Consider the following 16,624-nt stretch of genomic DNA (forward strand, 5'->3'; position numbering starts at 1 on the left):
TCTTGGTACATCACTTTGCAGTCAATGAGCCACAACTCTTTAAAGTTAGAAAGTTGAACATTGTTTTCATAAGTGCATACCACAGACATGGATCCAAGTTTGATCACATGGTATATTACAGGGCAGTATCTTTGCTTGAAGTTGGTCATATGTTTTGTGTTTGAAGAAATATCTTAATTTATATCCTTTCTGATTTCCAGACATTTATGTTTGCCTCAGGGATATAATGTCAACTTTTATCAGATCATTGAAAAACATTCATAGACCATTTTTTGCATGTATCATTTTCATACAGAGAATGGTACAAAACTGTGAAATTATTGAAATATGGTACTGTTGTGGCCCTATGATGAATTACAGTATGTGGCCCATAGACTCATTTAATGTGTGGACACGTAGTACCATACAAAGGGTCCATACAAAGTAGTTGCCCTGGGGCCAATAGGTGGGATAATCGGGGCATGGATTTTATAACTCTGTTTCTTTCTTTCCAAATAGTTTATGATTGTACAGCATTGAATCACAGTCTCTATGACTACATACCTAAGGAAATATACAAGATGTCCATATATAAACAACATAGCCTAGAAGAGCTGTTGTAATCTATAAAGGTGTGTGATGTTGTGTCCCTGTGAAAATAAAACACTGTAAAATGAAATGCTTCCTTATTAACTATTTGGATGGAAAATAGACAGTAGCTTCTGTAAATTTTCGCTGGGGTTGGCTCACATCTACACTGCAGCAATATTGTGGGAAATAACCACTGCCTGCCGCTCTCCTCCTCTTCGGTAGATGGCGCCCCTCCGAGACAGGCTTGGATGAATTTGTGACGGCGCAGCTTCGTGTGCAACAAAGTCCCGAGCCTGGCAGCTAGTAGCGAGAAAACCGAGCCATCTGAGATTGTTTATCTTTCTTGCATTTCCAAGCTATTCCGCAGTCATTTCGCAGCATTTAGCTGTGAAATGGAAGATTAGTACATACAGGGACTAACACGGTTCAATCTTCGGACAGTGTTTGGACCCTTTGTGGTGGAAGCAAGGTGCTTTTGAATTGAAAAGCAGGCGTAGCGAGCTGGCGTAGAAAAGCTTCAAGACTCGGGCTACGCAGCGAGTCAGCTAGCCAGGGAGAGCCGGGAGGACCACGGCCCAGCCGCCCGCAGCGCCACGGGGAGTCGGGGCCCGAGAGGGAGCCTGCCAGGCCCGCGGCTTGATGCACCCTGCCTGCCTCGCCCCAGCCGCAGTCCGAGATGGGGGAGACCAAAATTATCTACCACCTCGACGACCAGGAAACACCCTATCTGGTGAAATTGTCCGTGCCAGCGGACAGAGTCACTCTTGCGGACTTCAAAAATGTCCTGAAGAAACCCAACTACAAGTTCTTCTTCAAATCTATGGACGATGACTTCGGGTAATGGGTTTATTTTGTCTAACAAACGAATTAGCATTCCACACCTTGGTTTGCCTAAACTTAGCTAGATTAGTTGTTAACCTTATCTGACTTGCTTGTCATCGGGTTTAACTTAACGTACCTAGCTGTCGAACAGTGGCTAACCTAGCTGCTTGTATTGCCGTTCCTTTGTTAGCTGCTAGCCTGTAACGTTACTGCTAGCCAGCCAGTCTCTGGTTAGCGTCCCGACCCCAGTTGGGCCATTTGTTTACATTGCTTGTGTGGTTAGCTTATAACGTTACGTCTTGTGTCTTGACTTTGCCTGGCAAAGTTTGGTGTTTGATCGTTTCACAAACGCTACCAAAATTCCCAAAGGGTTCTTTAACTTGTTTCAGATAAAGGAATAACAGGAAGAGTTGACAACATCAAGAATAATAGTAGCTACTACTGTCAGTAGCTAGCCAACATATCGTAAGCTTATGCTAATAGGCTAATGTCAGAATGGAAACGGCCAGTCAGTCAGCCCAGCAGGCCCCTGCTGTTGTTGTCTATTAGCCCCGAGGAATGCAGAGCTGGACACAGGAATGCCCTGTTCATCACTCTGGCAGCTTTATGAGCATGTCCTTTTGTGTTAAAACATGGCTGGAAAGTACTAGACTTTTTATGTTACGCCAAACAGCTCCTTCTGTAACCCATATAAGTTATTTAAAAACAGTCAAGAAAGGGGGAAAAAAGAAGGCTCTATTTTCAAGCACTTCATCCAGGTTTCCTTCTTGTTTTTGGCTAAACTCAAACAAGGGTGGGGCAACAACTTCTGGACCTTTGCAAGTAGGACAGACATGTTTTGAACGGGCCCAAAGCTATTCATGTTGTGAATAGTGGTGTGCTATTCTGTAAATAAACTATTGAAACCTTTAATTGGCCTCTTGAGACTGTGTTAGTATGTAACAGTGTGAGTAACCTGTTAGACAGGAATAGAGATCAGGGCCCATAGTTATGAAGACTCTCAACGAAGGACTCACTGACCATCCTCACTCACTCACCATCTGATCCTTCTTCTCCGGAAGGCAAGACTAATCCTGTCAGCACCAATAGTCTGTGGCACTTGGTAAAGGCATGTCAGACTTTTCCCCTGGATTTTGTGACAAGGTGGTGTACCATCTGATGCTTATCTTGAAGCAATCAATTGTAGATGGTTGGAATTTTTATAAGGGATTGCTTCAAATTCATAAGGTTGAGCAGGACTTGTGTTAAATCGTTTGTGGAAAACCCTGATACTATGGATTATATACATATTCCCTGAACTAACTGATTTCAAAGTTGCTGTCTTGTGACAAATTCTCTAGGTCAGAGCGCTGGTAGACAACCCTTGACAAGTGGTGATGTGGGATTCTCACCCTGGTATTCTGAGTTTGTGTTCAACAGTGTAATTGGGTCTAACTCTTTTCCAAATCTTGTTTGCATCTTTTCTTAGTAAAGGAGATTGAAAGATCTCACATGGTAAACAAGCCAAATTCCACTGCTGCCTAATTTCCACTTGGTTAGATTGGAATGCTGGGTAATGTGCTGAGAGTTTAAAAGTTTCTTTCATGAATTGTTTGTTTTCTTTAAATATATTTAGCTTATTTATCTACATATTGTGTTTTATAATAGTCATCCATCAGCTGAGGCTGATGTGAGCTAGAGAGCACCAAGAGCATTCATGTCTTTGTAGGTAAGGCTTAGGGAGTTGGAATTTGGACATAAGCTATATGTCTAGGTTAACCTGCTTTCATGAAGTATGAACTATGAACACAGGCAATATATGATTATTTTTTTCGGCATTTTTTGCCTTTATTAGATAGATGAAAGTGAAGAGAGACAGGAAGGATTGTGAGAGAGTGGGATGACATGCGACAAAGGTGCTGGGCTGGATTCAAACGCAGGACGTTGCGGTTACATGGTATGCGCCTTAGACCATTGAACCACCAGGACGTCCCAACAGCCAATATTTTGAGGCAGTAGACTTATGGTTAGGAATCTGTAAACAATAGTGTTTTCTCACTGTATGCCTTTGTAGTGAACTATCCACATTTATTTTCATTCCATATTGCCCATCTCCATTGCCTCTAAATGTAGCCTGTGTTTCATTGCCCTTAGAGCGCTTTTGTGTGCATGAGTGAGTAAAGGTTCACTGAATCAAAGCTTTGTCTTCCTTACAGGGTGGTAAAGGAGGAAATTTCTGACGACAACGCCAAGCTGCCCTGTTTTAATGGACGTGTGGTGTCATGGGTAAGCTCAAAATACATCCTGGAGGAAATTTTATTTGTGTTTTGTGTGTTTGTCTGTGTATGTGCTAATGTTGACTTGTGTTTAGTTTGTGTGTTTGTTTAAAAATTGCTGTGTGTCTACATGTGTGCGTGCATGTTTAACAATGATTGCCATCTGCTGGCCAGTGACCACAACCATACTCTGTCCCTAGGGAGAGGCCCTATGCATCTGTGTGATAATATCATTAACAGATAATGATCTTAGTAATAACACACGCACTCTCCTCTTGTTCTTTTTATTTTTTTACGTTCTCTTGAAGTAATAGGCTGCATTGCTTATATAAACTGATTTCATATAATGTGCTGTCACACACACCAAACACCACACACAGCACACACACGTGTACATGCATGTACCAACTGACCCAGAGGCACAGAGCAATAATTCTCCTGTCGCCACAACATGGGAGACATCTGGTGCTTGTGCGCGGCCTCCCTTCCTCTCTCCTCTTCATTGAGATTGGATTAAGAGCAAGTGAAATCACAGGATAGGGGGAAAATACTTCTTAACAAAGAGCCTCACTGCACGCCGCCTAACAAGAAGATTGAATCACAGAGGGTGGGGGGAAGAAAGTGGAGGGAAGGAGAGAAAGAGTGTTTTGTGTCTCGATGCGAGCGGCTGATATATTGGGTTGATTGAGTGCAGTATGTTTAGATTTATGGGTTTTTTCTATTTAGTTTGAGATTCATCAGTGCAATGGTATTGGTAGGTTTCTGAGTGTCTAATCCAGCGTGTTCGTCCTGCTTTGTGCCTGGGTTGTGGTCATTTTTATAGTCTGTCTGGAGGTTTGGTTGGCTCTGTTTCAAAGACCATTCCTCTTCCCCTGTGTGTGTGTGTGTGTGTGTGTGTGTGTGTGTGTGTGTGTGTGTGTGAGAGAGAGAGAGCAGGAACTCCTGTGAGTCTGTTTGTTATTCTGTAGGGGGGTATTGAAATTTTCCATGTACAGTGAAATGTTATGTCTATTACAGTCTGTCCAATGTGTTTGTCTCCAGTGTTCATCTGTTGTTTCAATGACCTGACTGATTGTTCTCTGGGGCCTAAAGCCACTATCATCATATCACATCATATGGGGCATGCGGCCTGTGTGTTGTGCTGGCCTGCCGTATATTTTCAGCTGGCACAAACTGATTTTGTTCATCAAATAATTTTCGCCCCCTATCTCAGTGCACCTTAACTGGCCTGCAGTACAAATCAAACACCCCCCCCCCTCCCTTTTTGCACACCAAAGTAAACACCCTGCACTGCAAACAAGCAAACGAAGACAGCACAAACACAGCATATAGGCACAAACTGGAAAAAAAGAAAGGGTAAACGAAATGAGCAGTTGGGCTCATGATCTCAACGTGAAGCACTGTTTTTTCGTTGCTCTTCTGTATGTCCACTCACAAGAGTATCACTCTTGCTGTACATGTGATTCAGTTAGATATCCCTGCTGTAACCTAGCTGATGCACTCTAAGGTCTGATCAAATAAGTTTGCCTTATTTAAGTTCAATATAGGTAACCCACTATTTTTGTTGGTGGGATATCCTCCATTTCTCTTTAGTAAGACTGACCTGTCCGTTTGTTTTCGTTAATTCACTCAGTCACACTCGCTCGCTTATCTAACATGTCTGGGCTGCGCTCATTGACACGCCCCAGAACCTGAATTGACTTATTATTGCATGTATTGTTCTGTGCTATGAGCATTCATATGGTGGCTCTGTGGTAGATAGCTTTTCTACAGTATCTGGCTCTGTCTTTCTGACTTTTCCACCTGAATGTGTCTAACTTGGGGGATTCTTAAACCTTTTGAGGCTGTGATCCAAATGTAAAAAGCTCAGTCTTGCTCTGGAATCTGGTCTAGTGTAAACACACTAGTGCTCTGACCTGTCTGTCTGGTGCCCACTTGTTCCATGGTAAATAGTGTGTGCACGCTTGTCTTTCTGCCTGTTTATTCCTCTGTGTGTGTGTGTGTCTCATCTCTCTGACCTGTCTTTCTGTCTGTTTGCAGCTGGTTTCTGGAGACGGGGCCCACTCAGATGGAGGCTCGGTAGCGGACAGTTTAGAGCCGCCTCCCCCTCTGGAGAGGACCGGGGGCATCGGAGACTCCAGACCCCCTTCCTACCAGTCAGTACACTTGGAGAAGGCTGTGTGTGTGTGTGTGTGAAAGAGAGAGATTGTGAGTGTGTGTGATATTGTTGCCAGGCATGCGCACCTTGTGTTTGGCTCTGTGCATGTGTCTTGAATGAACCTTTCTGTGCTGCCTAATAACCATAATAACAGAGGACACAACAAGTTGAATGGAAAAAGTGTGACACCCTGTGACTGCCTGAGGGAAAAAAATCTTTTTCTACCCTTTGACATTTTTTTCCCTCCCATGTATCATTACGCTGTAAGTAGTAATCAATCATTTCAATCTTTCACATAGTTGAGAGCTTTTCAATTGACTTGGAAATTGCACAGTTAATTTGTCTTTTTCATACCCGCTGTTTTCAAACGTTTAGCTGGATTGCTGAATATTTTTTGCTGAAAAGAAATGAAAGCTATTCCCGGTTGTCACAGTTGTAAATGTAATATGATTAGTCAACACATAAAACAAGGTGTATAGATGTCAATCCTAGTAATGAAACAAAAATGCTCAGCAGACTGGAACAAATCAACCAACACTGCATAATTGCAGCTTCTGCAAAGAGTATTCGAGTGTGCAAGCTGTACACATCCTTAGCCTATGCCCTCTTCTCTGACTCAAGACAGTTATTATGATAAGAAGCATATAATATAGAAACGTTTGTTCTAATGGTTGTTAAATTAACTTAACTACTCTGCTGATAATGCAGTGTGAGGGCAGCAATCGAGACAGAATATTATCTCTCTTTAACAATGTCTTTCTCTCCTTGCTCTCCCTCTGCACCCTCTGTCTCTGCAGTGGAAAAGCAGCAAGCGGTCAGGACACTCTGGACAATGACACAGAGACGGGCTCCATGGTGTCGCAGAGGAGAGAGAGGGAGAGGCCGCGTCGAAAACACAACAACGACCACGGTCAGAAAGCTGTTCACTGCATTGTCCTGTATTATAGTCTCTCTCATTGTCATGCTATGCATCAGTTTTATTACACATCATTTTCACAGCTCACTCATTTTATTTATCTGGTGGATTAAAGTCCTGTGTTTCCCTTACATGGATTTGTTTGTTGCAGCACAGCGCAATATCATACAGGCTCACCACAAATGGGTTTCCCAAAATGGCACAAATTAAAAACTGTTGTGTGCACACAGTCTTTTCTGCAACCCGACTCCTTATACCTACCCAGCCTGGCTGCTGCCATCACAAAGTATCTAGGGACCTGTAGTTAGGTTTGTGCTGAGGTTGGATGGCCATGGTTTGTGTCACAACATGACCATTTGCGGTGGAAAGCTGGGTTTTCACGTCAAAATAACTGCTTTACAGTCCCACAGTGCATTTATGGCACTGATGTATAGTTCTTTATGGGTATGCTAAAGGGATTATGGGAGTTGTGGAAGTTGTGATTATGGAGTGTGAAAATTCGCAGCTACGGTGTGAAGATTCATAGTTTTTTTTCTCCATGTTTTCAAGCTTTACTTCTTTTCGTAAAATGTTTTTCTTAATGTTTTCAAGCTTCTACTTCTTTACACAATACTTATTTTCATTTTTAACAGAGATCCTTTTTTCCTGTGTTTTTTTTTTTGTCTCACCCATATGTCCTGGTTTCATGTGTCACCCTGATCTCCACCCTGTCCCCCCGCAGGTGGAAGGCAGAATGGATACTCGTCGCGGGCGGTGGGCCGCGGTGGCGCAGAATACGACAGCTGCTCCTCCTTCATGAGCAGCGAGCTGGAGTCTACTTCCTGCTTCGATTCAGAGGATGACGACGCCACCAGCAGGTCAGGCGCACTGTGTAGCTCTCCAACGTCTTCATAATTGCAACTTCCCAAAAAGAAAAGGCGTTTGGCTGGAGGACTACCTCTGGAATTACAGTTGATGGGTTTTGGCACAGAATGGTACAATACAGTCTAATCGCTGGGTGGTTTTTGTGGCTACCCCCTGGATTCCCCACAAGGAGCCTTAAGAGTATCTGCACCCCACTTTTAAAGGCACTGCTGTTCTCAGCATCCTGACACAGCACTAACAGGTCTGGATAAAAGCTTCATCAGTATCTGGGTTTCCACCACAGGAGGAAATGGATTTCTGACTGAACAATATTTCTGTGTCTTGGCGCCAAGTGATGATTAGTCAGTCGGGTCATAGCTTCAAGTAAACTAATAGTGTTTTAGATGCTTATAAACAGTTAAATACCCATGTTGGTGACTTTAAATTCAGGTTGTGCTGTTGGTAAATCACCTTAAAAGTACAATAAAATCATTCAAATATCTTTGCCTTCATTTTCGCAAGAAATACTGGTTTTCTGCACCCACATTTTCACTACATCTAGCTCCTGTTTTGATAACTGTGGGTGTATCCTTTCTGTTCACAACAGAGCTTTGATTGACAAGTTGACGGCCAATCACACACTGGAAGTGATCACGCATGTAAATTGTAAACAGTGTTGGACAGGTGCTAGCAACCGAAACATTAGCCTATGAAAGGTAACATTACCTGTCAATTAAAAGCGATTGCTTTTGCAGATTGTTGCTTATTTGAGTTGATTGAGGGAGTGGCATCAACCTACCAAACTTGGTAAACCCCGTGGAGTTTTGAGTAAAATTCAGAACGCAGTCCGCTGCATAGGGATGCTGAACAGAACAGTCCAATACTTGCCAATAAAATAACCAAGCTCACTGTAAATTTTCCTCTTGGCCTTTGTGCAGATTGACAGCCTGGTATTATACAATGACAACAATCTGCCATGCTTGATTAGTGATTTTGGCATTTCATCAGCTTCTCAAAAGTAACATCTAGCTAGCAACCACAACAGACCGGTTACACTAGCACAGTGAGAATGAGGGTGGTGCATTGTTGGGATTAGGAAAGATGGGATAGGAAAAATGTAACCAATGATGTTTACTGTAATTCTTGGCCTAAAATACATGAAGAATTTCACCCAGTTCTTAAGTCTCTCATGATTGTTTGGCCATTCTTGTGTTATAATATTGTCAAGTGTCAAATTAAATGGCTACGGTTTCTCTCCCTTCTCATTTTCAGGTTTAGCAGCTCCACTGAGCAGAGCTCCTCTCGTCTGATGAGACGACACCGCCGTCGCCGACGGAAACCCAAGACCTCTAATATGGACAGGGTAAGACCACACACACGTGCACATACAGACAGCTAGATCAGCTGATGATAATTTATTCTTTATCAAAAATTGTACTAAATCCAACTTTCTGACTTTTGACTTTCTTTGTTTTCCTCCCTCTTATTTTGTTCTTGTGTGCTCCAGTCCTCGTCATTCAGCAGCATCACAGACTCCACCATGTCTCTGAACATCATCACCGTCACTCTCAACATGGGTAAGTGGGTAACTTGGCCACATTGAAACTTCTCTGAATTCCACTTGGATTTTTTGGACTAAACAGAGCCTGCTGTTTCTTTTTCTGAATATGGACAGTCTCCAATCAATCCCATATACAGCCACACATTTGTGGCCTGTGCATTTATTGTTGTTTGAGTCAAAGACTTTTCACGAGATAGTAAAACAAATTCATGCAAATGATTTGTTGCTTATCGAGGCAGGTGGTAAACCTAATTCCTGTCAGTACTCCCTTATCTTAACTAATAATGCACCCATTAGTACACTTGTTCTCTTCTCATCTCTACTCCACAGAGAAATACAACTTCCTTGGCATCAGTATTGTGGGCCAGAGTAATGAGAGGGGAGACGGAGGAATCTACATTGGCTCCATCATGAAGGGAGGAGCTGTGGCCGCAGACGGACGCATAGAGCCTGGAGACATGCTGCTGCAGGTGTGTGTGTGTGTGTGTGAGAGAGAGAGAGAGAGAGAGAGAGAGGAGGAAAAAGTTTGTGGTGTTGCATACCTGGGACTCGGACCAGGAAAGTGTATGTGGGTAGGTGCATGTTGTGTTTGCGTTTAGTGCCAGCACCTGCAGTGAAGTGAAATGACTCGGTAGTGCGAGACTAATCAAAGGTTTTACTATCCAGATGGCATTGTGTAACCCTATTGAAATCATAATGTTTGTCAACAGTTTGAAAACAGACTTGTATTTTCAGTTGTAATGTGCTTAAGAGCCTATGTGACTGTCAAATTCTAGATTATACTTGTTCCCTATAAGAAACTACTTAATATCAAGTCCATCGTACAGTATATTGTGGTGATATGAATTGTTGGTAAATTGAATCATATTGATGGTCACGCATATGGTTAGAACCTGAGAGATTGTAATGTTTTTTCTGTCCCTGTAGGTGAATGACATCAACTTTGAGAACATGAGCAATGATGACGCAGTCCGAGTACTGAGGGACATAGTACACAAGCCAGGGTGAGAGGCACATAGGCATTTGCTTACACACACACACACACACACACAAATTCTGCATGAGTAGCCATGCATTCATGCAAAGGGTATCTTCACAGGTTCTTCAACAGCAATAAAATAAAAGTCGTACCATAAAACACAGGTGCAAATCAAGCAACTTAAGGGAACCCTAGTAAAGGTTTAGCTGGATCTATTCTGTGTGTTTTTAGCTCGGTGTTAACAGTCTGTGTGTAAACTCTGTCTTTGTGATTATTACCAGCCCCATTACCCTGACTGTAGCCAAGTGCTGGGACCCCAACCCTCGTAGCTGCTTTGCTCTGCCCAGGAGTGAGTATTCCTTTGTTTGTCTCTCTGTCTCCCTCTCTGAGCATGTTGCATTTTAAACTAAATACCTCATTGCAAAGATATGCAGCTGTCTGATTAAAAAATGTCAAACCCCTCTGCACCACCCTCTGTTTCATCCACCAGGTGAGCCAATCCGGCCCATTGACCCTGCTGCGTGGGTGTCCCACACGGCGGCTATGACGGGGGTGTACCCTGCGTACGGTATGAGCCCCTCCATGAGCACCGTCACCTCCACCAGCTCCTCCATCAGCAGCTCCATCCCTGAGACTGAGCGTGAGTCACACCACCCACAGCATCTGCCTATTAGTATGTCTCAGTGTCTAGGTCCAGACTCAAGGCACATTTATTCAGCACAGCCCACAGCCTTCCTTAACTCTCAGCCAATTATGTTTCATGTAGACTGTCCTGGTGTTGCCCAGTACTACTGAGTTCACAATGTGCTTGTCCTGTCTTTTCATTGTCCTTCTTTTTTCATCTGTTTTATGTGCTTTGTTTTCTGTAGCACTTTGTGACAGCTTGTTTGTTAAAAGTGTTCTATAAATTAACTTGACTTGAAACAGTCACACAATGAAGGTAAGAGACATATAGTGCAGTAGGGATGTGGTATTTCACGAATTCACATTTTTTGAACGCACAACTCCCACTTCTCTAAAAAGAAATCTCTCATCCCCCAAAAAGGTGCAGAGATACATTCGTGCAGAGACAGCCCAGATATCAGTATCTTATGTGGTATGTGTTAGTAAATCTTACGGTTAAGAGTGGCCCTGCCCTTTCACTGCATTCCAGAGACTAGTCACAGCTCCAGCCATAACTGTGTTAGCCTCACAGTCTCCATCTGCTCAATAACTCTCTCGTCAAAACCGAGCCATAACTCTCAACTCTCATCTTCCCTGTAATCTTTTGGAAGGACAGGGATTTTTTTCTTTCTTTCTGTTGAAGAATCCGCTCTTTCTCGCACACTTTTCTCATTCACGGCAAATGGATAAGATTCAATTTTCGATAGAATTTCCTGTTCAGGCAGAATATAAATTTCACTTGATCACATCCTTTAATATAATTAGGGCTGTTGCTGGGGTGTTGTCAAGACCGGCTCAGTTTGAGTCCAAGACAAATGAAGACCATGGCTAGTCCATGAGTCATGATCAAGACCAAACAGCAGTCCAATTATAGTCCAGACCAAAGGAAACCTAATATTATTTGAGACAAATTCCAAAACAGCGCACACATCTTTCAGAGTTGTCATGATAACAGTACCCAGCTGTGGGTGGCTGTGTTCATAAAAAAAAGCAGAGAAAACCCCCCCAGAATGAATCTAAAAATTTTCACATAGTTGTGTGAGATTAATTCCATAGGCTTTAAGAAGGATTCCAAGGCATGAAACAGAAATATCTTCGACAAGTTTGGTCAGATACAAGACCAAGACATTCAGCATGTTTGAGACAGACCGGACCTGAATACTACAGCTCTGACAGTAGGATCTGGCTTGGGTCCTGTGGTAACTTGTTGTCTGTGTCTCCTAATCTCCCCCAGGATTCGATGACTTCCACCTTTCCATCCACAGTGACATGGCAACGGTTGCTAAGGCCATGGCCTCCCCAGAGTCGGGTCTGGAGGTGCGGGACAGGATGTGGCTCAAGATCACCATTGCTAATGCCTTTATTGGTACGCTTTCTATCATTTATCAAAGCACCGGGCATGGTTGAGCTTTTGTTGAGATATTTCCTTCATCAGTATGCTCACCCCTCGCTTGCTGTCTTGTTGCCATGGTTACATTTGTCTTTTTTTCAGTGTGACTTTTATCATCCAATCATGCCAGGACAAATAAATTGGGCAGAATCACAATGTGAGCAAAATATATTTGGGAACATTCAAACCTGCCTAGTTTATGTGTCCTGGTGTAACTGGGTGATGGAAGTCATATTGAAAAGTACAACCGGCAATAATCGATTTGAAAGTCCGTATAAATTACTGTGTCCGTCACATTGTACAAGGCATGTCTTTTTTATTTGCTCAGTCCAGTGTGTGAATTTGGACTGTCAGTATTGTAGTGAGTGGTTTGACGTGATAATATAAAGCCTCTTAGATCAGCTGAGAATTGTTCACTGTTTGGTTTCTTCTAACCGCAATTCATTACCAGTTTTATGATTTTAATCTAATTTGAGGAATTGAATGATGGTTAATGCAACCATCTATTAAATGAATACAGTTTGTCTTTATTGTTCCTTGTAGTGTATTATAGTAATAGGATTTCATTTGCACTGTCCAATAAATCATTTTAAATTAATTAAACACCTGGACAAGTAATGGATTTTTTTTTTTATTGTCATGTAAATTTGTTCTTTATGTTTTTCGGCTGCCAAGTGCTTAACGTCAGTTTGGCTGCTGAACTGGGTACTTTGAAGGACTCATAAACTAAATTTCCTTTTAATCCTCCAGTGATGGTTGTTGCTAGCCAAAGAAAAACTCTGGACATATAAATCAGCTATGCAACGAAAAAATGTCAAATCTGAATATAGAAAAGTTCAGTTTATCATTGTGAAAATTATGCTATGTCATGGAAAAATCACGTAAAAGTCACAGAATGTGATTAGCAAAACGTTAAATATTTGTGTGTGTCTTTATCTCCTCAGGTTCTGACGTGGTGGACTGGCTGTTCCACCATGTGGAAGGGTTCTCGGATCGCCGCGAGGCTCGGAAGTACGCCAGCAACCTCCTGAAGGCCGGCTACATCCGACACACTGTCAACAAGATCACCTTCTCCGAACAGTGCTACTACATCTTCGGAGACCTCTGTGGCAGTAAGTGGACACACTTTGGATAGCCGAATGAAAGTTAGTCAAGTTTTCTAGAAGTTGTATGTCACTATAAATGTCTTATATTTTACTATTTTTTTCTCCCTCTACCCCCATAGACATGACCCACCTCTCCCTTCATGACCATGACGGTTCCAGCGGGGGTGCTTCAGATCAGGACACCCTCCCCCCTCTGCCCCACCCGGGGCAGCCCCCTGGCCCATGGCCCTGCCCTATCAGTTCCCCATCCCACACCCCTACAACCCCCAGCCCCCTCATGACCTGCCCCAGCCCTTCCTTGGTGGGGTGGGCGCCGGCAGCGCAGGAAGCCAGCACAGCGGTGAGTGCAGCCTATATATATCTATATATCTATATATCTATATATCTATATATCTATATATATATATATATATATATATATATATATATATATATATAGATATATATATATACACAGTACTGTGCAAAGGTCTTAGGCATATGTCAAAGAAATCCATAAAGCGAAGATGTTTTTAAAACTAATGAAATGAAAAGTTTCTGAATATCAAAAATTTACAATAAACAGTCTACTAAAATCTAGGGTGCCTAAGACTTTTGCACAGTACTGTATGTATATATATACATATATATATATATATATATATACATATCATATCAACAATATATTCAACATATATGCAGAAACAATGAATATGGTTTTAGTGGGAAAAAAATCTAAAACGATATTCATTATTGTTAAAAGCAGTTTGTACACATTTGAAGCAAAGAAAATGTGCTATCTAAGTTCATGTGTTCTTAAGAACTTCGCCCCGTGACTCATGCACTGAAGCTGTGTGTGTGATAATAAAATAAAAATCCTTTAATTCCCTTCTGGCCTAGGAAAGACAGTGAGTGTACATGGACCCTGTCTGCATTAGTCATGCTGCTTTGCTCAGTCTCCCACAAACTGGGTCTGTGCCGCTTGCGTCAATTCACTGGCACTCAGATGGGAGTGTACTGCTCATGTAGATCAGTCAGATTAAATCAGTGGTATAAAACAAATGTAATTGTCGTACTTACACTACCGGTCAAAGTTTGGACACATGCATTTTTCTTTATTTTTACTATTTTCCATATTTTAGAATAATAGTAAAGACATCAAAACTATGAAATAACACAAATGTAATTATGCAGTGACCAAAAAAGTGTTAAAACAAATCAAATCTTATATTTTAGATTCTTTAAAGTAGCCGCCCTTTGCCTTGATGGAAAGGCTCTGGAAAGAAATTTATACATAGGCATCAACTTCACTATTTATATTTGTCTAAGAAACACATTTCAAGCTTTTAAGCATAAGACTTTAGATCAAAATGGCTTTAAGAGAATGAAAAGCATAATACATTCAATCAGGTGTGTCCAGTCTTTGACTGGTAGTGTGCATAATATACACTTGGTGATGTGCAAAGATCATCTGACAACCCTGCCCCCCCTCTCTCTGTCCACAGGAAGCAGTGGTTCTAACTGCAGTAAGAACGAGGGTCGCAAGTCCAGCGGCAGCGAATCGGAGATCAGGAGCCACCGGGCCCCAAGCGAGCGCTCGCTGGCACCCCCTAGTGAGCGAAGCGTCCGTAGCTCCGTCAGCCACCGCAGTTCCCACTCCCACTCCATTGCCTATGGCCCCGGCCTCGTCTACGGCCCCCCTGGCCTGCCCCCCCAGCCCCCGCACCTGCCCACGGCCGCCCCCGGTGCCCCGCCGGGCCGGGAGCTCGCCTCTGTGCCCCCCGAGCTCACCGCCTCCCGCCAGTCCCTGCGTATGGCTGTGGGAAACCCCGGGGAATTCTTTGTTGACGTGATGTGACGCAGGTTATAGGCCAATCACAGAAAAGCAGATTGGGCTTTCTGTTGTCGTAGTGCTGAGAAGGACAGTATGACAGGACAGGAGGGAGGGAAGATTGCAGAAGCTGTAACTTAATGGCGTGATTCCAGTTCTTAAGATCAGAAATGGAACCAAGCCTATTATCTTTGCTGAGCGAAAATGTTTTTCCTCCTCTCTTGCGCTTTTCTTCCTAGTAGTAGTGGCCATACTTTCTTCAGTGAAGAAACCCCCTCCCTCAAGATGGAACCAAAGCGCCTTTCTCAGTTTCCCCTCCCTGGCGGGGAAAAGTTTGTGTCAGGACAAAGAACAAGGGAGGGAGGCAGGGGGGACCGCCGGCTGGGGAAGATGACTCGGCGCTTTTCTACGTGGATGTTTTTAATTTGTTCTTCTCTTCACTTTCCTTCTCTACTCTCCTTATCTTAACGTTCTCTGTCCTCCCCCACCCCTGTCCACCGCAGAGGAACCAGGGGAGGGAAGTTGAAACTGAGAGAGAAAAGCCTCTTCCCTCCTTCCTTTTTTTTTCCACTTCTCCCTTGCTGACCTCTAACAACAGATCATGGGGTGGGGGGGGGGGGGGGACAAAGTGAAAGAAAGCTGAAATGAACACTAACTGTTAACCTTATTCAGACTTTTTAAATGTTTGCTTGACTTAAGAGAGAAAGAAATGAAAAAGTTGTATGTAGTGCAAGAGAATCGAGGTCCTTCTTTCTGTAAGAATGCATTTGTTTTATTATATACGTAGCAGGTCACAAAATAGTTTCATTTTTCAACACTAAACATGAGCATTCAGCTTCAAGAGTCATTTTTAAACTACATAACTGCATTTTCATCTGTTAACCAGAGCATTTTCAGTCTCTGTCTTGTGATAATGTATAGTGGAAAAAATTTCTTACCATGTCTTTCACACTACTCTTTTATCAAGGAAAAAATGTCTTTTTATTTATAAATATAGTTTTATGACTTAACTTTGTCGTTCTGTGTTTTACTCTTGAGTGTGAGTGTGAGTGTGTGTGTACATGTCTGACAGGCAGAAATTTGCAACCTAGTTTTTTTCGGTGTGCTTGAGGTCATATTTGCGCTTAAAAGCAGCGAATCCCAGACCGTCCAAGAGAAGGAATGTGAAGGTTAGGCAATCTGGTCCGCAGATGTGTGTGTGTGGGCTGTGGGTGTGTGGTTGTGTGCAAGCAGATCAACCTGTGCACATTTTTATCTGCCTCAGAACTAAATGACCCTATGCATAATGTTCTTTGTGGGCCAGAAAAAAAACAGCCGTCCTGCAGAGTGGATCTGATTCAACTGGAACAAATTAAAGTTGTTACACATTGACTCAGAGGGACTCTATGCAGGATGGGATAAAACAAGACCATCTGCATAATAGTTAGTTTAAAGGATAAACGTATAGTAAGATACTTTATTGATCCCCACAGGGAAATTTATTTTCACTTGCCCCCCTTCACGAGAGGTCAGAGTGCAGGGTTAGTTAGCTGAGCTGGTAGGGATTCAGTG

At 42.7% G+C, this 16,624-nt stretch overlaps 1 protein-coding gene across 1 annotated transcript; it reads left to right on the top strand.

Moving 5' to 3' along the window:
- The first annotated feature begins 860 nt into the window (after positions 1 to 860).
- On the top strand, positions 861 to 15,741 carry LOC139644927 (segment polarity protein dishevelled homolog DVL-3-like). The gene is given in 16 exon segments (XM_071520461.1): positions 861 to 1,407; positions 3,588 to 3,657; positions 5,688 to 5,803; positions 6,603 to 6,715; positions 7,443 to 7,578; positions 8,837 to 8,927; positions 9,072 to 9,141; positions 9,456 to 9,595; positions 10,053 to 10,129; positions 10,386 to 10,453; positions 10,595 to 10,744; positions 12,002 to 12,133; positions 13,102 to 13,269; positions 13,383 to 13,469; positions 13,472 to 13,603; positions 14,748 to 15,741. Coding segments are annotated over 16 exon segments (2,064 nt in total). The 5' UTR covers positions 861 to 1,246; the 3' UTR covers positions 15,101 to 15,741.
- Positions 15,742 to 16,624: the final 883 nt, after the last annotated feature.

This window comes from Centroberyx affinis, unplaced genomic scaffold (genome assembly GCF_046629955.1).
Source record: "Centroberyx affinis isolate AG114_WGS23_722 - 3 ecotype Tasmania unplaced genomic scaffold, CSIRO-AGI_Caff_v1 ptg000804l_1, whole genome shotgun sequence".
NCBI classification, from domain to species: Eukaryota; Metazoa; Chordata; class Actinopteri; order Beryciformes; family Berycidae; genus Centroberyx; species Centroberyx affinis.